This window comes from Lampetra fluviatilis, chromosome 62, assembly GCF_964198595.1.
Source record: "Lampetra fluviatilis chromosome 62, kcLamFluv1.1, whole genome shotgun sequence".
NCBI lineage: Eukaryota > Metazoa > Chordata > Hyperoartia > Petromyzontiformes > Petromyzontidae > Lampetra > Lampetra fluviatilis.
Window position 1 is genome coordinate 1,417,531 of NC_136336.1, and position 24,057 is coordinate 1,441,587.

Below are 24,057 nucleotides of genomic sequence, written 5' to 3' on the forward strand. Positions count from 1 at the left end.
TGTCTGGAGTCTGTATTTCCCTCCCCATCTCATCATGCATGCGTTTCCTCCGGGTTTTCTGTTGCTTTGTCCCCCCCAACATTGCTGAAACAAACACATGACGGAGCTAGCATTGGTCGAAATGTTCCAGTGCTGAAACTGATATTTGTGCAAATTACTCGACTGGGATTACATAATGAAGCAGCAACATCGCCTCCAACTATAAAAAATAAACTTGTTAGGGACCCTCACGGTAAAGGGTCTCGAGGCTCGTCGAGGCGTGTTAGCATCATAATAATAATAGTCCCCTCTTAACAGAATTCTCAATGAGATTAAATATCGTTGTTACGAAAGAGTTTTTTCCCCCCGTAATTACATAAATGGCCCTTATTAGTCTGCACAACCCTGCAGCTGGGAACAGCCAAACCAAGTCAGAGGCAAATCTAATCCGACGTTTGTGCAGGCAATCGGCAACTGGCCTGAGACCACCAGCTCCCCCCACTCCTGATTGAGAAGCTGCTCGATAGAAACCGTCTACGATAACTTCAACTTGCAATATTCGCAAGTTGAAAACAGAGAGAGAGAGACGGCGACTCGGAGGTGTGAGGTGGAACCGCACGCAAAGCAGAGAGGCAGCTCTGAGGTCCTCTATATGTTAAATTGTTATGGACCAATGCAATGACCGTTTACACGTGGGAGTAACCGAACTTATTCCTAACCTATTTAAAATGTTACCAGGAAAGGCCCACTGAGCTGTGTAGCTCTTTTTCAGAAGCGACCTGGACACGAAGTGGCTTGTCACGTGGAAATGTACAGCAGCCAATACTTTAAACTCGTGATGTTGATTCCAAATGTGGAGGGAAAAAACCGGGGGACCCGGAGAAAAATCCACGTGACCACGGGGAGAGAGAGGGACACGCAAACTCCAAATATACAGGCATCTGGATCGGGATCAAACCCGCGACCTCCTGCATACCAGGCGAGGGAGTTAACATCCCACCACCGTGGCGCCCACTGTAAACCTGAGCCCCTGGAGAAACCCCACGTGCACGTGCGAAGGGGAAATCCTCTATCTCATACAGACGGAACATGCCGAGTCCACATTGCTGCTGTACCGCCGTCTCCCGGCACGGCCAGGATACGGCTCCTCCTCGACGCCCAAGGTGAAGGGAGTCTCGCAACATGTGTGTGTGTGGTGATCCACCAACCCCCTCGCTGCTGCATCCAAACATCCCTGGGCTACAGGCAGCAGTCACGTGATGCAGTAGCGTGGCCACCACCGCCACCACTACCCGGCTAATCTTGGGTGTCTGAAACCTGGATTTGAACTGAGAGCCTCAGTGATCACGTGTGCCTTGTAGCCTCGTGATATGCCCAGCTGCCTAAAATTGATCACCTGCTTTTTCAAAGACAAAGCATCGATTACTCCAACGGTTTGTTGCCTGGGCCAGGCCACGTAACCAGAAGGGCCATTCACTTGAGAGAAAGCAGTTGTCATCGAAATTAAATTACAGTCTTCTCAGGCAGCTCTGCTTTTACCAAACGCTTGAACGGGCCGTAAAGAAATCGGAACATTCGCTGACACGTGATAGCGCCCACGCATGACGACTGAATAATTTGTGGCTATAAATAAATGATTATTGTTGTTATATAAGTGTCCTGAAACCTGTGTGAAATGCGGCAAACAATGTGTGTTATGTTACCTCCCTCGCCTGATATGCAGGAGGTCGTGGGTCCGATCCTGACGCCTGCTGCTGTATATTTGGAGTTTGCATGTTCTTCCCGTGGTCGCGTGGATTTTTTCGGGTCCTCCGGTTTTTCCCCTCCACATTTAGAATCGACGTGCGTTCAGATTATGTCCACGTGATAAGCCACTTTGTTGAGCTACCATTTATGCGGAAGCCACTGGGAGCTACCAACTTAAAAATCTAGATTGAAAACGAATTCCTTTTGAACTGCCATTTTGTCTGGTCAGTTTGTTGTCCTTCCCCGGGCATCTCTGATTGTGCTACGTATGGTGCGTTAGAAGTTCAACATTAATTTGTGGCCGGGTCGCTTCTGAAAAAGAGAGCTAATATCTCAGTGAGCCTTTCTTATCTGGTACAAATAAAAAAATATATGTAATCATAAATTGGTCCCGGGACACTCCGATTGCATTTTTATTTTGCCAAGGCATCCACGTCGCGTTGTGTGGCGCGCAGGGAGGACATCCGACTACCGCGGGCCACGGAGCAGCACGGCCGTGGGTGAGAAAGCCCTGGCCCTCCTCCTCCGCGCCCTCCTCCTCCTCCGCGCCCTCGTCGTCGTCGTCGTCGTCCACCTCCTCATCGTCACAGCGGGAGAAGCGGGACGCGCATGGTGAGTAAGTGAGTGAGCGATTTAGAATTTGAACTTTTTTTCCGGGAGGAATCCGATGAACTATGAAGCTCTTTGTAGGGGCATCGGGCCAGAAAGTTACAACCGTAAACAATCCACAAAAACGAAAGGAAAGCAAATCACTACAAATGAAACACAAGGCAGCAAAACTAGAGTATGCATGTTGATTCTAAATGTGGAGGGAAAAAAGTGGAGGAGCCAGGGAAAAATCTACGCGACCACGGGGAGAGAGGCTCGCAAAACTCCAGCACTCGGCAGGGTCGGGACCAAACCCACGAATGACCTCCTGCATACCAGGCGAGGTAGTTAACATCTCCTAGCCACTGCAGCTCTGTCTGCCGTCGTCACGCCTCGCATTGTCGTGTGTGGGGTTGCGTTCTTCCTTCGTGAAGATGTGCCGTCGCAGAGGGTCCACTTCATCCTGGGCGTGGAGGATGAGGAGGATGAGGAGGAGGAGCAGCAGAAGGAGGAGGAGGAGCAGCATCATCATGACCTCTTCATCGAGATGATGGAGCTGAGCTTTAAGGACGGACACGAGGGCGAGTGGCAGGAGACCGCCAGGTACGGGACACCTCGGTTTCAGCTTCGCTTGGAACTGGTGAAGCATGGCGTGGATCGTGGATGTGTGATGCAAGGGACTATGATGGGACTGGGTGACAGGAGGCTGTGATGGGACTGGGTCACAGGAGGCTGTGATGGGACTGGGTCACAGGAGGTTGTGATGGGACTGGGTGACAGGTGACGGTGATGGGACTGGGTGACAGGTGACGGTGATGGGACTGGGTGACAGGTGACGGTGATGGGACTGGGTGACAGGAGGCTGTGATGGGACTGGGTGACAGGAGGCTGTGATGGGACTGGATGACAGGGGACTGTGATGGGACTGGGTGATGTGAGGCTGTGATGGGGCTGGGTGACAGGGGACTGTGATGGGACTGGGTGACGTGAGGCTGTGATGGGACTGGGTGACAGGGGACTGTGATGGGACTGGGTGACAGGGGACTGTGATGGGACTGGGTGACGTGAGGCTGTGATGGGACTGGGTGACAGGAGACTGTGATGGGACTGGGTGACAGGGGACTGTGATGGGACTGGGTGACAGGAGACTGTGATGGGACTGGGTGACAGGAGACTGTAATGGGACTGGGTGACAGGAGACTGTGATGGGACTGGGTGACAGGTGACTGTGATGGGACTGGGTGACAGGTGACTGTGATGGGACTGGGTGACAGGAGGCTGTGATGGGACTGGGTGACAGGGGACTGTGATGGGACTGAGTGACAGGAGGCTGTGATGGGACTGGGTGACAGGGGACTGTGATGGGACTGGGTAACAGGAGGCTGTGATGAGACTGGGTGACAGGAGGCTGTGATGGGACTGGGTGACGTGAGGCTGATGGGACTAAAATGATGGACTCCCACAAGGCAGTTGGGAAAATGGGTTGTAATATACAAAAACCGTTGTATTTCACGTGGAGATACAGCGGCTTTTGGCTGGCTGTCGAACAAAGACGGTCACTGCACTGTGCCCGTTCCGACGTGCTTCTGCGGCCGTCTGGGATGCTCTTCCTTACAATAACACATTCCTGCGCAGGGCGGTGGTAGGGACGTTGGGTTGCTTGGTCAATGTCCAGGGTCAACGGCGGAGTGGTGTATTCCGCAAATATGACCAACTTTGAGGGCGGGCACCTGCCAGCGTGAGTAGGTTGAACGTTGAGTTTTATAAGGGCACCACGGGGTGACCAACCCCTCCCCACCCAGCCCCACCCCTCCCTCCCAACCCCCACCCAGCCCCACCCTCCCCACCCAGCCCCTCCCCACCCTCCCCTCCCCACCCTCCCCACCCAGCCCCTCCCCTCCCCACCCAACCCCACCCTCCCCACCCAGCCCCTCCCCACCCTCCCCTCCCCACCGAGCCCCTCCCTCCCCACCCAGCCACTCCCTGCACGACGGACGGACGGACACAATAATCCCCTGTGGGCTGGTGTAACCAGGAGGTTCCTACCAGTATTAGGAAGCCACTGGAGCTGTGCACTTTTAAATCATCTAGGTTGAAAACTCATTCTTTATAACTGCTTTTTGTTGTGTTTAGTTTATTGTCCTTCCCCCGCATCATTTGCACGGTTGGCTACGTACCATGCGAAAGAAGTTCAACATACAGCGGATTGTTAACGGGTGATGACGGCGACGGCGATGTAGGTGGCTGAAGTTCGAAGAGGACGTGGAGGATGGTGGCGAGCGCTGGAGCAAGCCCTTCGTGGCGACGCTGTCACTGCATAGCCTCTTCGAGCTGCGCCGGTGTCTGGAGCGCGGCACCGTCATGCTTGACGCGACGGCGTCCACCATGGAAGAGCTGGCCGGTGAGCGCTCGCCACCAACGGGGTCCGGCCGGGCTCTGAGCAAGCTCCTAGCAGGCTCCTAGTGGGCTCCTAGTGGGCTCCTAGTGGGTTCCTAGTGGGTTCCTAGTGGGTTCTTAGTGGGCTCCCAGTGGGCTCCTCACAGGCTCCTAGTGGGTTCCTAGTGGGTTCCTAGTGGGCTCCTAGTGGGCTCCTAGTGGGTTCCTACTGGGTTCCTAGTGGGTTCCTAGTGGGCTCCTAGTGGGCTCCTCACAGGCACCTAGTGGGCTCCTAGTGGGCTCCTAGTGGGCTCCTAGTGGGCTCCTAGTGGGTTCCTAGTGGGTTCCTAGTGGGTTCCTAGTGGGCTCCTAGTGGGCTCCTAGTGGGCTCCTAGTGGGCTTCTAGTGGGCTCCTAGTGGGTTCCTAGTGGGTTCCTAGTGGGTTCCTAGTGGGCTCCTAGTGGGCTCCTAGTGGGCTCCTAGTGGGTTCCTAGTGGGCTCCTAGTGGGCTCCTAGTGGGTTCCTAGTGGGCTTCTAGTGGGCTCCTAGTGGGCTCCTAGTGGGCTCCTAGTGGGTTCCTAGTGGGCTTCTAGTGGGCTCCTAGTGGGTTCCTAGTGGGCTTCTAGTGGGCTCCTAGTGGGCTCCTAGTGGGTTCCTAGTGGGCTCCTAGTGGGTTCCTAGTGGGCTTCTAGTGGGTTCCTAGTGGGCTCATAGTGGGTTCCTAGTGGGCTCCTAGTGGGTTCCTAGTGGGCTCCTAGTGGGTTCCTAGTGGGCTCCTAGTGGGTTCCTAGTGGGCTCCTAGTGGGATCCTAGTGGGCTCCTAGTGGGCTCCTAGTGGGTTCCTAGTGGGCTTCTAGTGGGCTCCTAGTGGGCTCCTAGTGGGTTCCTAGTGGGCTTCTAGTGGGCTCCTAGTGGGCTCCTAGTGGGCTTCTAGTGGGCTCCTAGTGGGCTCCTAGTGGGTTCCTAGTGGGCTTCTAGTGGGCTCCTAGTGGGCTCCTAGTGGGTTCCTAGTGGGCTCCTAGTGGGTTCCTAGTGGGCTCCTAGTGGGTTCCTAGTGGGCTCCTAGTGGGTTCCTAGTGGGCTCCTAGTGGGCTCCTAGTGGGCTCCTAGTGGGCTCCTAGTGGGCTCCTAGTGGGTTCCTAGTGGGTTCCTAGTGGGCTCCTAGTGGGCTCCTAGTGGGCTCCTAGTGGGTTCCTAGTGGGTTCCTAGTGTGCTCCTAGTGGGTTCCTAGTGGGCTCCTAGTGGGCTCCTAGTGGGCTCCTAGTGGGTTCCTAGTGGGTTCCTAGTGGGTTCCTAGTGGGCTCCTAGTGGGCTCCTAGTAGGCTCCTAGTGGGCTCCTAGTGGGCTCCTAGTGGGTTCCTAGTGGGCTCCTAGTGGGCTCCTAGTGGGCTCCTAGTGGGTTCCTAGTGGGCTCCTAGTGGGTTCCTAGTGGGCTCCTAGTGGGTTCCTAGTGGGCTCCTAGTGGGTTCCTAGTGGGCTCCTAGTGGGCTCCTAGTGGGCTCCTAGTGGGTTCCTAGTGAGTTCCTAGTGGGCTCCTAGTAGGTTCCTAGTGGGCTCCTAGTGGGTTCCTAGTGGGTTCCTAGTGGGCTCCTAGTGGGCTCCTAGTGGGTTACTAGTGGGCTCCTAGTGGGTTCCTAGTGGGTTCCTAGTGGGCTCCTAGTGGGCTCCTAGTGGGTTCCTAGTGGGCCCCTAGTGGGTTCCTAGTGGGTTCCTAGTGGGTGCCTAGAGAGCTCCTAAAGGGCTCCAAGCTGGCTCTGAGCTGGCTCCGAGTGGGCTTCAAGCTGGCTCCGAGGTAGCACCATGATGGCAGCATGTTAACTACCTCGCCTGGTATGCAGGAGGTCGTAGGTTCGATCCAAACCCTGACGCCTGTATATTTTGATTTTTGTATCTCTCTCCCCATGGTCGCGTGGATATTTGTGCAGGTTCACATTTTAGAATCAACAATCATTTAGAATATTTAACTGCTATATATCTCCACGCAATAGCCACTTAGTTGAGCTATCATCTGTGATAGCCAGGTCACTTCTTAAAAAACAGCTACATAGCTCAGTGGGCCTTACCTGGTAAAATAAAAATAGTGCAGTTCATAGATTACTTTGCTGAGCTATCATTTATGACAGCCAAGTCGCTTGTGAAAAGTAGCTACATAGCTCAGTTGGACCTCACCCTGGCAAAATCAAAAGATAGTTTATTTACTTATTTATAGTTTAGAGAATCGCCACGCCACGAACGTCAACAACCGTCCCCTACCGTCGCAATCACTCGCGAACGGCGTCGCGATGAGGCCTCGCCATTTGCGTGTCCGCGACCCCACAGGGGCGATACTGGGCGACCCGGCGGCGGCAACGGCGGCGGTGGAGGGGGTGGTTGGGGTGGGGTGCGTGGCGGGCGACAAGGCGCTTCGGGAGCGGCTCCTCGGCATCCTCCTCAGGCCGCCGCGGCACCAGAGCGAGAAGAGGCTGAGCAGCAGGATCCCCATCGTGCGCTCCATCGCGGACATCGGCAAGAAGTACTCGGAGAGCCAGTTCCTCGACCGCAGCGGTGGGACTCGTCGTCGTGAGGGAGGCCAGCGGGGCAACTCGCCGCCGTCGTCATCATCATCAGCTTCAATGTTATCTTCATCACCATAATAATCATTATCTTAATCAGTCATCATAATTATTATCGTCCGTATCATCATTGTCATGATTATCAATATCTTCATCATCATAAGCTTAATTTTTCTTATGATTTTCATTGTCATTATCATCATCATTATCGTCATTGTTATCATCATTACCATCAAAATCACAGTCATCATCATAATTACGAGTTGTTTTTATGTAGAGTATTGCTGCTGCTATTGTGTCTGGTACAGTGCTTTGAGATTCTGGACGAAAGCCACAATGTAAATTTAATGGTTATTAATTATTACAATCGATTCTTACACTCGCGGTACAAGCGTGACAATTTTTGAGACCGGGTCACGGGCGGGGTCAGAGACCAGGTCACTGGCAGGGTCAGAGACCGGGTCAAGGACGGGGTCTGAGACTGCGTCAAGGACGGGGTCCGAGACCAGGTCACTGGCCGGGTCAGAGACCAGGTCTCAGGCAGGGTCAGAGACCGGGTCACATACGTGGTCCGAGACCGGGTCAAGGGCGGGGTAGAGACCGGGTCACGTGCGGGTTCCAAGACCGGGTCACGGGCGGGGTCTGAGACTGGGTCACCGGTGGCATCGTGCCCGCCGGCTGCGTTTCATCTCCTGCTGCACGTTCTCGTGAGCAGGACACGCGGCGCTGCTGACGTCACCCCTCGTGGATGGGGAGACGCGGAGCGGCGTGAGCAGAGAGAACTCGAACGTGGACTTCAGCAAGGTGCGCGCGTGCGGGTCGAGCGGCTCGCGCGCACGTGTGCTCAACCACATAGGGCCGAGAGCCCCCCCTCCACCCCCTTCTCCACCGTCTCTCGAGAGACCCTGCGATGATGCGGACGTAGGGCCGCCGAGGGGCGTACTCTTGTTACGAATGTCTCCGCAGACAAACGGCAGTTTGATGGCCATGCCGCTTGAAATGCGATCAGTTCAGGAAGGCTACCGAGACACTGTAAGAGCGCTCACCGAGCTGCATTGGCTTCTGGTTGCCGAACGAATGCGTCATGAGGTTGCACTCATTACACACACCAAGCACTTGCCACAAATGAACCACAATTATTTAGCTGATCTCGTCATGGAGTAATAAACCATCATCAAGCGAACTGCAGTCCATCCTCGCAGCAGCGGCATTTTTCTGGTGATCAAAGAGAGATGGTCACCACATCACACGCTTTGAGATGTGCCTCTGCGGCCGTCTGCAACGCTCTGCCTTTAAATATTAGGAAGTCACTGGAGCTATGTACTTTAAAATCTCAATTGAAAACTCATTTCTTAAGAAGTGCTTTTTGACTTGTGTTTGATTTCCTCCGATTAGCACGGTTGGCTACATACGGTGAAAAAGAAATTCAACATATGTACATACACCGCACCTCTGATTAGCACAGTTGTCTATGTACGGTGCGAAAGAAGTTCAACATAACACATTGCTGCACATCCGATTGGGCGGCCGCGGTGACGAGATATCAATTACCTCGCCTGGTATACAGGAGGTCGTGGTTTCGATCTCAACCCTGTTGCATGCTGTCTATTGGGAGTTGTATGTGTCTCTCTTCCTGCGGTGGCGTGGATTTTTCTCCGGGTCCTCCGATTTTTCCCTCCACATTTAGAATCAACATCATGCGTTTATTTGAGAATGTGGCTGCTACTATATATTTTCGCACGATGAAAAGCCACTTTGTTGAGCTGCTTTCATTTGTGATAGCCAGGTCGCTTGTCAACAAGAGCTTCATAGCTCTGTGAATAGTTGTAGGCACCAGGCTCTTCCTGGGGCCTGCAGCTGACCAGATGCCCCAGGCAGTGGTGACCTCAACCCTGAGCAGGCTGCGGCCGATGATGCGGGTGGAGCGCTTGCGATATTAAACCTCCTTTATTTTCTTCACCTCCCTCTGCCGACTGCCAGGTGGATCTCAGCTTCCTGCGGAAGATCCCACCGGGGGCGGAGGCGGCCAACGTGATGGTGGGCGAGGTGGACGCCCTGGAAAGCCCCCTCGTGGCCTTCGTGCGCCTCTCCCGGGCCGTCCTCATCCCCGGCCTCACCGAGGTGCCGCTGCCCACGCGGTACGAGTCCCACCGGCGCTTGTGGCCCAATGGTCTCCGCGTCCCCCATGCACCCTGTGTCCCCCGCATCTCCTGTGTCCCCACATCCCCCGTGTCCCCACATACCCCGTGTCCCGACATCCCCCTTGTCCCGACATCCCCCGTGTCCCGACATCCCCCGTGTCCCCCGTTTCCCCAACTACCCCATGTCCCTGTGTTCCCCGCATCTCCTGTGTCCCCACATCCCCCGCATCCCTTGTGTCCCCGTGTCCCCCATGTTCCCTGTGTCTCCGAGTCCCCATGTTCCCCGAGTCCACGCTACGAACCTGGCGCCCAAATTCGATCTCCGCTCACGGCCACCAACACCAGTGACGATTATTTGAAGTGGTCTTGGGCCTCCCCGAGGTCGACTTGGCCTCAAATGAGTATCTAGTGCGTTGTGTAAAAGTCACCACTAGGGAGACAAAGGAGGCCGGGCTTATTGCCGTGCCGGCCTTTACAGGTGCTCGCTAGCAGCACTTGCCCCAATAGTCTGTTAAGGCTATACAAGGGGGGGAGGATCTTTGTCCTTACAAGCACGTGCATGCTCATGTCCATGTGCGTTGTACGAACGTATGTAGAGTCTGTTCTCCTATAGTGCCGTGTGTTGTTTTCACAACACGAATTGGATATAAAGCGGTGAATGTATTAGGGAACATATTTGTTTATAATGCGGATGCCAATTGGATATAACGCGATCGAGCAAGCGGAACTACATCACGCGAGTATGAATAAGCAGTTGTCTGGCTGCCTCGGCATAGCATCGTCACACAAGGCGGGATGCTGCTGGATCCTTCTAGATGCTACTCACGCACAGTAGTCTTTGTTCAGTCTGTGTACGCATCTCACGCATTCTCGCGGACTGTCCTCTACTCCTATACTATATATTATTTATTATAACGCGGTGCTCTTCATGAACGAATCTACCGCGTTATAGGAGAACAGATTGTACACCGAACTTCTCTCACACCATACGCAGCTAACCGCACGAATCGTTGCACGTGCATGCGCATGCGTAGATTTTTGTTCCTGTTGCTGGGCCCACCGGTGCGAGGCGGCCGTCCTTACCGTGAGATTGGTCGCTCCATCGCCACGCTCCTGTCGGACGAGGTGGGGCCACCACTCCCGCACCTTGCACACCTTGCACGCACCACGCACGCACACAGGAGGAGGGGTGGGAGGAGGAGAAGGAGGAGGAGCGGTCCGCCACGTCGTACACTTCGTTGACGATGACGCTGCCGCAACACGACCCATCACTCATCAAGTTTCACTCGATGAACTCGCTGGACATTATCGGGGAGGCGAGGAACACGCGGTTCTGCGTCGTGATATGACGACGGCGATGGATGTGGCGATGATGATAACGACAATGACGATGGCGACCGACAACACCTGGATCTGTCCCGTAACCGCCTGCCAGCAGCAAACCTTCCACACTTGCACACGTTGGCCTCAAAGTGCACCTAGCCTGGCGCAAGCATCGTGGTGACATCTCCGCCACCTGGTCTCAGGCAGGTCCTCATCACCTGGTCTCAGACAGGTCCTCATCACCTGGGCTCACACAGATGTCTCATCACCTGGGCTCGCACAGGTGTCTCATCACCTGGGCTCGCACAGGTGTCTCATCACCTGGGCTCGCACAGGTGTCTCATCACCTGGGCTCACACAGGTCCCACATGTCCGAGCGTTGTCTGAATCACACCTCAACTGGTCCCTATCACGCCTCAGCTTCACCTGCCCCCCCCCCCCCCCCCCTCCAGGTGTTCCACGCTGTGGCCTACAGGGCGCAGGGGCGGCACGAGCTGCTGCTCGGGATCGACGAGTTCATGGAGCAGGTGCTGGTGCTGCCCCCCGGCGAGTGGGACCCGTCCATCCGCATCGAGCCCCCCAAACACCTGCCATCGCAGGTGAGCGCACAGCATTGTCATCAACAACAAGAAGCAACACCGATAACAGTGCAGCCACCATTCACCACAACGCGACAACAACATCGTCATCACCGGCGATCACTCGGGGTCGAGCACATAGTTGTCAAGCCATATGGTTCACCCCGTATTCTTCTGCAGGGAAATGTAGTTTTTAGGTCCATAAGGCATACGGCCGTTTCAATACGGGCAAAAATAAATGTCTGTTTGTTTGTGTTTCTCATTTGTGATGGCACTTTGTACGATGAACGTTGAGATTTATAAGGGCACGCGGTGACCACGAAGGTCTTAATTGGTCTGTAATAAGGTGGGCACTGATAAGGGGTTGACAGGTATGCAAGTTGGTACATTGTCCTTTTGGCGGGTCCTGTTTGTGGATCTTCAAATGGCTGAAGAGGCCGGTCCCTTGCAGTGTGGGCAAGGGAGCGTGACAACAAACAAAACTTCCAGAGCAATAAACAACAAACAACAACATCCCGCGACCACGACATCCACATAAACCACCGCCACAACAGCAAAAACAATAACAACCAATACAGCCGCGATTCACCAATAAGCGGCAGTGACATTTCCACGGCGCACTTTGAGGCCACGTGAAGTGTCGAAGGCTCGCTGCTGGCAGGAGGTCACACAGGAGACAGCCAGGTTACCATGGGTTAATTGACTGAGATGATGGCAGTTACACCAGCTGTACCCCCTACTGTGCCGACAACAACAACACAACAAGAAGCAACAAGAAACACAATCAAAAGAGCAATAAACAACAAACACACAACAGCCCGCGACCACGACATCCACAGCAACCGCCGCTACAACAGCAACGACAACAACCATAACAACCACAACAGTCATAAACAACAAATGGCACAACAACGACTTCGAATAATATAAATGAAAAAAGAGCAATGCTCTCATTACATTCGAGTAAGATGGGTGGTGGGATACTGGGGGCCTGCAGAGATTAATTGTGGGGGGCACCATGTCAGTGAGATCCTGCTGGGAGGGAGGGGGAACACAGGGACACTGGGTGGTGCAGGGCCCACCTCAGTGGCCCCCTAGCGCCGGCCCTGGGGATGGAGGTCAGGGCCCTGGGGGTGGAGGTCAGGGTCCTGGGGGTGGAGGTCAGGGACCTGGGGGTGGAGGTCAGGGACCTGGGGGTGGAGGTCAGGGACCTGGGGGTGGAGGTCAGGGACCTGGGGGTGGAGGTCAGGGCCCTGCGGGTGGAGGTCAGAATCTTGGGGGTGGAGGTCAGGGACCTGGGGGTGGAGGTCAGGGACCTGGGGGTGGAGGTCAGGGCCCTGGGGGTGGAGGTCAGGGACCTGGGGGTGGAGGTCAGGGACCTGGGTGTGGAGGTCAGGGACCTGGAGGTGGAGGTCAGGGACCTGGGGGTGGAGGTCAGGGCCCTGAGAGTGGAGGTCAGGGACCTGGGGGTGGAGGTCAGGGACCTGGAGGTGGAGGTCAGGGACCTGGGGGTGGAGGTCAGGGACCTGGGGGTGGAGGTCAGGGCCCTGGGGTGCAGATCAGGGCCCTGGGGGTTGATGTTAGGGCCCTGGAGACGCGCGAGAGTAGAGAGGGGGGTAAAGCAGCATGGCCCGGGACCAAGCAACGTGGGCCCAGCACCAACAACAACAACAAAGACAATGACAACGACAACAACAATAAAGCCCACAACGATAACAATGACAACAACAATGACAACAGCGTCAACAATAATGACCACAACACCACCAACAGCGAGCCCCAGGGTCAGCACCAATGAGGCCAAGGGCAGCCCCCGTGGCAGACGATGTCTGGGACAGAGACGGGAGGCGCCTTGTTGGGGATTTCCTTCCTTCAGGAGGCAGGATGTGGGAATGGGGGGGCGGCTGCTATTGAATGACAGATTTATTGGTTGATGGATTGATGAATGGATTGATTAATGTATCTGATGGAGTGATTGATGGACGCATTTATTGATTGATGCATTGGCTGAGTGGTTGATTGAACTCATTTACGGGTAAACAGATGTGTTAATTTCCGATTGGATGGAATGCTTGATGTTTCGACTTACGGGGGTTCTTTGATGATTGTTACCGGTCGGTTAGATTTCATCCGTGTCATTGGTTGGTTCCCAGTAAGTGTGGAACTTTGGCCCTACTTTGGCATGTTGGTGCCGGGTTGGTTTTGATGACTCGTCTGATTGCTCGATTTGTTCAGTGGAACGTAAAGCCCCGATGCCGGCAGGCAGGGTGAGCGCGCTGCGCGTGAACGGAGGTCTATGTTCCACGTCTCTCACTGCTCCCGGGTGAATGGGACAGGAGAAACGGAAAACTTCGCCGGTGACCAATGGAACCGGAGTCGGGGTGGAGCCCAAAGCTCCCGAGCACAGCCTGGGACCTGAGCTCCAGCGCACGGGCAGGTAATAACAATTATTATAATACTTAACAACCATAACCTCTATTTTATGAAGCGCCCTTCATGTTGAAGTTATCTCAAAGCACTGCACGTAAACATAAAGCTACGCTCACAAGTATGGATTAAGCGGCATAGAAAGCCGATGATAACAATATCAAGGATTACACTCGAAATTGCAATAAAATGAAGAACTATGATAAAAGCGAATTACAATAATAATCATAATAATGGCAGAGTAATACAATCAGACAACAACAACATAATTCAAAATAAAGTGTGTTGGGTTAGATCATGATCTAACCCAACAAACGTTGTTATTAATAATATTGGTCGCGAAACCTCCGTCTAAAACAACATTGGTTGCTGTCTATAGCGGGGCGTGCGGGAAATTGCCACTTGACGGGATCTCAAGAAGCAGTTCTGACACGTCCACTTCCGCGGGCCGTTCTTCAACACGCGCAGAGAGAGAGAGGGCAGCGCACTGCCTTGTGGGAGTTAACCTCACGGCCTTGACAGCACGGTCGCAGACAAACCCCGTGAGCGAAAGTAGACGGGACAAAATAAGTAATATTTAAAAATACTTTTTTTAAACACGCTTTAATGAAATGTACCGTAAGAGTAATGGCAGAACTCCACGACTTCAGGAAGTGGCCCCGAAGCTTGCCATAATGTAAGGGACCGTGGTGATTTACAGCCAACGTGAGTTGAGCGTGGACGATTAGACCCAAGCCGAAACATAAGATATAAAAAAGATTGCTTAAAAATATATATATATTATTTTTAATGATACACTATAGTATTGTCATCAGTATGACATGTGTATTCCAAGTTTGCAGTCGATACGACATTGGGTTAAAATTGAGTCACAAGATTTGAGGATACGACAACAGACAGAGTTGAGGATACAACAGACGGAGTGAGTTAAATAAAAGCGTGTAAAAAAAAACCCAACGGTTCCGCGAAGTAAAACGCAAGTGCGGCAACGAGGCCGCAGCTAAACTACCACGAAGCTATAAACACAATGTTTTATTTGACCAGGTGTAAGGCCCCGCTGACCTGCTGTGTAGCTATTTTTCAGAAGCGACCTGGCCATAATGATAGCACGACCATGTGGCTTATCATCATCACATGGAGATTTATAGCAGTCGCCAAACACTCGAAACCCGTGACGCTGGTTCTAAATATAGAGGGGGAAACCCGGAGGACACGGAGGTAAATCCACATGACCACGGAGAGAGAGACACGCAAACTCCAAATTTACAGCAGGCGTCAGGGTCGCGAGATGTTAACTCCCTCGCCTGGTATACAGGAGGTCGTGGGTTTGATCCCAACCCTGACACCTGTATATTTGGAGTTTGCATGTTCTCCCCGTGGTCGTATTTTTCTCCAGGTCCTGCAGTTTCCCTCCACATTTAGAATCAACATCACGCGTTTAGAGTAATTGGCTACTTCTACAAATTTCGACATGATGATGACGATGAGAGTTGTCATTAGTGATGGCCAGGTCGCTTCTGAAAAATAGCTACAGAGGCCAATGGGCCATCACTTGGTCAAATTAAAAATTGTTCTCAATAGTTTTTAGTAAACCAGACGAGGTAGTTAACATCTCCTGGCTACTGTTGGGCCCCATTGAGCGGCGTGAGCGGCTCTCGTTCCTGCCAGGCTCTTTGGGGGGCTCGTCGGGGACGTGCGGCGGAAGGCACCGTGGTACTGGAGCGACGTGCGCGACGGCACGAGCCTGCAGTGCGTCGCCTCGTTCCTCTTCCTCTACTGCGCCTGCATGTCGCCCGTCATCACCTTTGGCGGCCTGCTGGGAGAGGCCACCGACGGCTCCATCGTGAGTCGCACGCACACCGCAGTGGTGCACGGTGGCACCACGAGGTCATGACCCCCCCCCCCCACACCCCGTGACCCCCACCCCACGACCCCCCCCCCCCCACCCCCCCGGGGCCAGGCAGTCACGGCGCCACGTCTGTCCGGACACGCAGTGAGGCCTCGTCACTTTTTCCCGTTCATGTATGTTGTACGAATGTTGTATGTACGTTGTGTGTATATATGCATTCATTAATCCGCCACGGCCCCCTTTGGCCTTCACATGCGAAGGACTCACAAGTGACGCCATCACATCTATCCCTCTATTTATAGAACGAAACAGGAGGATTTAGTTGTCATTCCTGACTAAACGTCGTACTCCGATTGCGATCTAACCCAAAAAACCTGTGTTATGGATGTTGTGTGTATGTTGTATATACGAACCTTATGGCGGGATAAATGGAAGTGAGATTCATAATTTATTTATTTATGGCGACTCCGTCCCACTGCGCACGAAAACGCCGCGACCCACGTGGCACGGATCGTTCTGTTGTCATTGTCATGTCATGTCCAAGCGCAGCAGCGTGGACGAATGCGCAGAAGAGCTGAACAAGCGAATGCACTCCATGCCCGGGTATGGGCAGGATCATAAGTGTTATCCAAAGCTGCTCAAACTGCCTGGACGACTTAATCATTTATTTGTCATAACGGTGATCATAATACAGTGAAACTGCTCTCTTATCTTCATTTTTATTTGTGACCTACCAATGTCTGCAGCCAGGATCAATCGATGACAATCCTATTACCTACAGATATTTAACAGATGAGATGCGTTGCACCGTTAATTCCTCCTGTTTGATAATACTTATCTTGTCCGTATGCATCTGTGCATAGGTTTTTTTTTGCGGATAAGCCATAGTCCCCACATACCGCTTGTATCAATGCGAATAAGAGGAGCGGCGACCCACTACTCTGTAGAGTGACATTGGTATAAACGCTTGTTGCAATATGAACAGCGCATTGAAAACGCGTTCTATTTTATGTACTGCTTACAAAGCGTGTTCACATATCCACACTGAGAAATACGATGATTGACAGAGGGGTGTAAATTATTTTTAAATAGTGTATTTAAATAGAGGTACTGCAGGTGAGTAGTATTCAGTTTTAAAGGTATAGTTTAACAAGACAACACTTTCCACCACCCTTCAAACCCATTGGTGAAAAAAGCGAAGTTTTTGTTTACATTATAATATAATGTTTACGCGAGAGCCGGGGGCTTATGGGACCCCGAGGTCCCTGCATACGGTTCATATGTTGAACTGTATGTGTGCGTTGAACTTCTTTCGCGCCGTACATAGCCAACCGTGCTCATCGAAGGTGCGGGGGAAGGACCACAAACTGAACACAACAACAAGCTGCGGTTCTAAAAAAAGCGAGAGGCGTGAGAGCATTGGCAGTCTGTTAACCATTCCCCGTGGGGGATCTTGGTCTTTGTCTTTTTAGAGTGCCATGGAATCTCTCCTGGGAGCCTCCATGACCGGCCTGGCCTTCTCCATATTCGCGGGGCAGCCTCTCACTATCCTGGGCAGCACAGGCCCAGTACTCGTCTTCGAAAAAATCCTCTTCGGATTCTGCAAGTGAGTCGCTCAATAATGAGTGCCACCGTCACCACCACTACCACCATCATCAACACCACCACCATCATCACCACCATCATGACCACCACCATCATCATCACCACCATCATGACCACCACCATCATCAACACCATTATAATCACCATCATTACCATAACCACCTCCACCATCATCATCACCACCACCATCATCATAACCACCATCATCATCATCACCACCACCACCATCTCCACCACCACCACCATCACCAGCTTGAAGAGGCTGTGGAGGAGACGAAGGTCAGGGTGAAGATGGAGGTGATGGTGGAGACGGTGATAATTTATCACGTCCATGTCAGAGTTGAGATGGTGGTCAGTATAGGTGCGATGGTGATGTTAAAGGTCAGAGTAGAGATCGAGTAGGTGGTGATGGAGGAGGAAGCAGAGGTGAAGATGATACTTTGCTCATACCTCTCTCCTGATGTTGCTGATGATGATGGTGGTGATGGTGGTGATGCAACGTACCATACCGCACCGTAATGTGGATTCTCGCGGCGGTGGGGGGTGGTCGCATGGTGCAGAGAGAGAGGGGTCATGGACGGAGGAAAAACCAGGAAGGTCCGGAGCTTTGCACCTTAAACTGCTAAACTACTAAAACGAAACAATGTTTTATCTTGACTTAAAACTTTCGTGACTGCAGGAATTCATATTCTTTGGGTCTTTTGGTAAAGTCACGTAGATAGGTTCAAAGAAAATAACCAAAAACTACGATGTTTCGATCGCAACACAAGCTTGTTTCTTTTTTTAATCTATCTACGTGACTTTACCGAAAGACCCAAAGAATATTAACAATGTTTTATTTTACCATCTAAGGCCCACTGAGCTATGTAGCTATTTTCAGAAGCGACCTGGCTATCACAAATGACAGCTCAATGAAGTGGCTTATGACGCGGAAAAATGTATAGCGGACAAACACTCTAAACGCGTGACGTTGATTCTAAACAAAGAGGGGAAAAACCGGAGAAGACTCCACACAACCGCGGAGAGAGAGACAGCACACGCGAACTCCAAATGTACAACAGGCGTCAGGGTTGGGATCGAACCGACGACCTCCCGTATACCGGGCGAGGAAGTTAACATCTCCTAGTGACCGCGGCACCCTTGATGTAAGGCACACAGCTGTTCGTACCTGTCCCCCCCCCCCCGTGCGTGTAGGGCACACAGCTGTTCGTATCTGTCGCCCCCCCCCCCCCCGGTGTGTGTAGGACACACAGCTGTTCGTATCTGTCGCCCCCCCCCCCCGTGCGTGTAGGGCACACAGCTGTTCGTATCTGTCGCCCCCCCCCCCCCCGTGCGTGTAGGGCACACAGCTGTTCGTATCTGTCGCCCCCCCCCCGTGCGTGTAGGGCACACAGCTGTTCGTATCTGTCGCCCCCCCCCCCCCGTGCGTGTAGGGCACACAGCTGTTCGTACCTGTCGCCCCCCCCCCCCCCGTGCGTGTAGGGCACACAGCTGTTCGTACCTGTCGCCCCCCCCCCCCGTGCGTGTAGGGCACACAGCTGTTCGTACCTGTCGCCCCCCCCCCCCCCCCGTGCGTGTAGTGCACACGGCTGGTCGTACCTGTCGCTGCGCGCGTGCATCGGCCTGTGGACGGCGTTCCTCTGCCTGCTTCTCGTGGCCACGGACGCGAGCTCGCTCGTGCGCTACATCACGCGCTTCACCGAGGAGGCCTTCGCTGCGCTCATCTGCGTCATCTTCATCTACGAGGCGCTGGAGAAGCTCGTGCGCCTGGGCGAGGAGTACCCCGTGAACCCCCGCGTGGACCTGCAGCGGCTCACGCACTACTCGTGAGTGGTGGCCGACGCACGCTCTTCGTCGTCGTCTCTGTGCGTGTGCGTGAGTAGCGGGGGGGGGGCACAGCTGGTGTGCATCTGCCAGCCATCTCAGTCGGTCAACCCCATGGCACCTGCAGGGTCTGTCTCGGTGACTACCGTCAACGAGCCTTCGACACTTCACGTGGCCTCAAAGTGTGCCGACGTCACCATCACTTAGTGGCGAATTCCGGGTGTAGCAATTGGTGTGAGGCGGTAGTGTAGTAGCGGTTAGCGCGCTGCGCTACGAACTCGGCCACCCGAGTTTGATTCCTGCTCACAGCCAACACCAGAGACGATTATCTGAACCGGTCTTGGGCCTCCCCTAGGTTGACTCGGCCAGAAATAAGTACCTGGGTGCAATGTAAACATCGCCACTGGGGAGACAAAGGGCGTGGTGTTGGCCCCCTACCCCCTCGTGTGCCGTGCCGGCCTTCATCGGTGCTACTCACGAACAGAACTTGTCCCCAACAGTCTGTTAAGGCTACACGGGGGATCTTTGTCTTCGTTGTGAGAGAGAGGGAAGTTTGCACGAGGCTGCCCCTTGTCAGCCTCTCTGTCTCTCCCTCTCTCCGTGTTCCTTCTCGAACCTCCCCGAAGGTTCTCCCGAGCCCTCCTCCACCTCCACCTTCTTAGCGTTCTCGTCCCTTCCTCCTCACCCGTCCCTAACCGTGCTCCACTCCATTGTCCCCGTGCTTTTCTCCCCTAAGCCCCTTGGCCTATCCCGTGCACCTCCACCGCCAGCTGTATGTACAATCAATATCTGCATGTTGAACTTCTTTCGCGCCGTACGTAGCCAGCCATGCTAATCGGAGATACGGGGCGAAGACAACAAACTAAACATTAAAAGCCAGTTGTAAAGAAATGAATTTTAAATCTACATGATTTAAAAGTGCATCGTTCTCGTGGCTTCCTTAATACCGAATGGAAGAGCGTTCCAGACAGAAGCAGGAGTACATCTGAAAGCGCGCGATGCGGTGGCCGATGGTTAGCCAAAAGCCGCTGCTACTGCGAGGATGACTGCAGTTTGCATGATGGTCGTGCCGACTCATTGATGGCTCACTAGTCCGGTGTGCCGTCATTAGCTCAGCGAGCACCGGAAGGACACGGTCGGATCTTGCAGTGCCCGTCCACGACACGTGTCAACTGGGATTCATTAACTGAACTTCGGCGGCTTTGGGAAACCCTTGGGTAATGCAACGGCTCGGATAATAACAGCTCGAGTTTGGCACCATGTCTGGGCGATTCCCCTACGCACGAACAGCAGGGGGAGAATTTTCCCACTGCCCCCGTCCAATGCTCCCCAGCTGAGCGGCGGAACGACACCGTTGGAGGACGCGTGACCAGCGTGGGGCGGCCCTGCCTCGCTCCCCGCCGTGTGTGCACGCGGCACGCGCGCGCGTTCTACGGTGTGTGTGCCGCAGGTGCTCTTTGCAATGCATGCGCTGCGTGGTGTGTGTGCTGCAGGTGTGCTGCGTGTGCTGTAGGTGAGTTGTGTGATGCATGTGTGCTGCAGGTGTGCTGTGCAATGCATGCACTACGTGGTGTGCGTGCGCTGCAGGTGTGCTGCGTGTGCTGTAGGTGCGCTGTGTGCTGCAGGTGTGCTGTGCAGTGCGTGCGCTGCAGGTGTGCTGCGTGTGCTGTAGGTGCGTTGTGTGCTGCAGGTGTGCTGTGCAGTGCGTGCGCTGCAGGTGCGCTGCTGCGTGTGCTGAATGTTTGCTGCGTGCGGCACGTGCTGCAGGTGCGCGTGCGTGGCTCCCGCGGAACCCAGCAACGAGACGCTGCGCCTGTGGGAGCGCCACAACCTGACGGGGAGCGCCATTCCCTGGGGGAACCTCACCGTCAGCGTGAGCCGGCACCGTGCCGTGGACGTCACGGCCACGCAAACAATTTTCACCGCACTCAACGTGCGCAGCGCCAGCGCTCCGCATGGGTTTCCTTCGGGGGTGGGGATTGGGCTTCCTCTCATAGCTTTAGACCAGGGAGGTGGGGAACCTTTTTTCTGCCAAGGATCATTTGTATATTTATAACATCATTCCCGGGCCATACAAAATGATCAACTTAAAAATTAGCCTGTTATATTTGGTCAAACATTTAATAACTCACCCCTAATGTGATGGCTGGAACTGCTTCTCTTTGGCGAGGCGTGTGATGTGAGCTGGTATTGATGATGTTGCTACTCGCAACTGCTTTTCAAGGTTTGCTCCGAGATTTATTGAGTTTCGAGTCCCGCCTGCGGTTGCCTTGGCAGGGCCCACACTAAATGATTTTGTGGGCCTTATACGGCCCGTGGGCCGGACGTTCCCCACCCCTGCAAGTTTAAAACAACAAGAAAGATTAAACGTACAATGTATATATGGCATTGGTCAAACACATCCCAGTGCTGAATAACTACCTGCAAAAGGTTTCAGTTTGGTGTTTTGTCATCTTAACGCCTGTTTCATTGCCAGAAAGGGTAAAACCTATTCTTATATTCTTATACCTGCAAATGGCTCTATTGGGATCACACGCAGCATCATCGGCTCCTCCTGCGAAAAACTTGGCAGGACCCTCGTGGTAAAGAGTCTTGAGGCTATCACAATCATGATACTAATACAATAAAGAAGGCAGTCTGAAGTAATCGGTTTTCAAATGGGGTTTTATGAACCTATTGTGACCCAAATTCGATTTTTTTATGTGCTCACAGCTAATAATGGAATCGATCCTGGGCCTCCCCTAGGTTGACTCGGCATTAAATGAATACATGTTGTGGTGTGTTAACACATTAGTCCTGAGGAGACAAAGGTGGTCGGGCGTGGTGCTGGCCACCCACCTCCTCGTGTGCCATGCCGGCCTTCATAGGTGCTACTCGCTAACAGCACTTGCCCCAACAGTCTGTTCAAGCTATACGGGTGATTTTGTATTTGTATCTGTGTGCGTGTATCTGTGTGTGTCTGTGTGTGTCAAGGCCGTAATTATAATATATATTGGGGGACACACATCCCCCCAATATTCAAATATGCTCAAAATGTCCCCCCCCAATATATTGCTATAAAAAACATTGCTATGCTTTGTAAATAAAAACAACAATTTGCTAAACCTTGGCCACAATATCTGGACTTGTCTTCATATAAATCAATGCGTAAATTTCTGTTTATATGATTGTGGTTATGGCTGTACTTTATTAATCCATAATCTCTGTCATTACATACAAGGAAACAAGAAATGGTAAAAAAAGTAAAAACAGAGCAATGTAATACAATACACTATTCGACATTATTGTAAACAAAAGTCCGTCCCATGTGTTTGTGATTTTTTTATATTTTAGGCAGGAAATTAATTTTCAAATGTATATATTTTTCTGGGTTGGGACCCCCAGACACCCAGGAAGATTTGGTCCCCCCATTGTTGACTCCATGGCTACGGCCTTGGTGTGTGTGTATCTTTGTGTGTATCTGCGTGTGTATATATCTGTGTGCGTGAGTGTGTCTGTGTGTGTGTGAATGTATGTGTGCGTGAGTGCATCTGTATGTGTGTGTGTATCTCTGTGTGCGTGAGTGCGTGTATCTCTGTGCGTGTGTATCATCTGTGTGCGTGTATCTGTGTGTATCTCTGTGTGTGTGTGTGTGCGTGCAGGAATGCTTGCGCCTGGGCGGGGGGTTCGTGGGAGCGGCGTGTGGCCCCGGCGGCCCCTACGTGCCGGACGTGCTGCTCTGCTCCGTGCTCCTCTTCTTCTCCACCCTGCTCTTGTCCACCTTCCTCAGGCGCTTCAAGACCATGAGATACCTCCCCACCAAGGCCAGACACCTGCACGGGCACCTGCACAGACACACACAACAACAACAACCGCCATTCGCCACTAAGTGGCGGTGACGTCACCACGACGCTTGTGCCAGGCCATGTGCACCTTGAGGCCACGTGAAGTGTCGAACGCCCGCTGGCAGGAGGTCACGGGGCAGACCCAGGTGCCACGGGTCGACTGACCGAGATGACCGAGATGACTGGCTGATGCACCACCTGTGCCCCCTACTGTACCAACTTGCTGTGCTTTAGCCACCCGGCACTCCGCTCGTTGTTGTGAGCGTCGCTCCTCCGCCCTCCGTTGTTGTTGGAGGGCGACTGCCTCCAACTGCCCAATAGCGTCCTTCACGAGCCTCCTCCACTGAGGCCGATCTTGACACCGCTGGTACCAGTCATCGGCAAGTCCACTCAGCTCCACGTCCTCCTGTACCACATCACTCCATCTCTTCTCTAGCCCGTGCCGCGCCCGTTTAGCCCCCTCGATCCGGCCGAACAAAAGCTGTTTAGGCATGCGGTGGCTGGGCATGCGGGCTACATGACCCAGCCAACGCAGCCTTGCCTGCCGGAGGAGCTCACTGATGGGACTTTGCCCAGATCTTTCAAGGACTTGTGAGCTCCTCACACAATCCAGCCTGGTTAAACCCAGGATGGATCGTAGGCAGGCCAGCCTAAATGTTTCCAACCGGCGAAGACACCTACACAGACACCCACACAGACACCTACACAGACACCTACACAGACACCCACACAGACACCTACACAGACACCCACACAGACACCTGCACAGACACCTACACAGACACCTACACAGGCACCTACACAGACACCTACACAGACACCCACACAGACACTTACACAGACACCCACACAGACACCTACACAGACACCCACACAGACACCTACACAGACACCTACACAGACACATACACAGACACCCTCACAGACACCCACACAGACACCTACACAGACACCTACACAGACACCCACACAGACACCTACACAGACACCTACACAGACATCTGCAAAGGCACCTACACAGACACCTACACAGACACCCACACAGACACCCACACAGACACCTACACAGACACACACACAGACACCTACACAGACACCTACACAGACACCTACACAGACACCCACACAGACACCCACACAGACACCCACACAGACACACACACAGACACCTACACAGACACCCACACAGACACCTACACAGACACCTACACAGACACCTACACAGACACCCACACAGACACCCAC

At 53.3% G+C, this 24,057-nt stretch overlaps 1 protein-coding gene across 1 annotated transcript in view; it reads left to right on the forward strand.

Annotated features, from left to right (window-relative positions):
- The first annotated feature begins 2,633 nt into the window (after positions 1 to 2,633).
- The window catches only part of SLC4A7 (solute carrier family 4 member 7), a 32,020-nt gene continuing 10,596 nt past the window's right edge, over positions 2,634 to 24,057 (forward strand). The window contains exons 1-14 of the mRNA XM_078881620.1: positions 2,634 to 2,652; positions 2,748 to 2,916; positions 4,554 to 4,714; positions 7,009 to 7,233; positions 7,957 to 8,045; positions 9,222 to 9,379; positions 10,417 to 10,507; positions 11,158 to 11,304; positions 13,620 to 13,720; positions 15,379 to 15,553; positions 17,032 to 17,165; positions 18,745 to 18,990; positions 20,756 to 20,861; positions 22,630 to 22,791. Of these exons, the coding sequence (XP_078737746.1) occupies positions 2,634 to 2,652; positions 2,748 to 2,916; positions 4,554 to 4,714; positions 7,009 to 7,233; positions 7,957 to 8,045; positions 9,222 to 9,379; positions 10,417 to 10,507; positions 11,158 to 11,304; positions 13,620 to 13,720; positions 15,379 to 15,553; positions 17,032 to 17,165; positions 18,745 to 18,990; positions 20,756 to 20,861; positions 22,630 to 22,791 (1,983 nt within the window). The remainder of the gene's footprint in view (positions 2,653 to 2,747; positions 2,917 to 4,553; positions 4,715 to 7,008; positions 7,234 to 7,956; positions 8,046 to 9,221; positions 9,380 to 10,416; positions 10,508 to 11,157; positions 11,305 to 13,619; positions 13,721 to 15,378; positions 15,554 to 17,031; positions 17,166 to 18,744; positions 18,991 to 20,755; positions 20,862 to 22,629; positions 22,792 to 24,057) is intronic.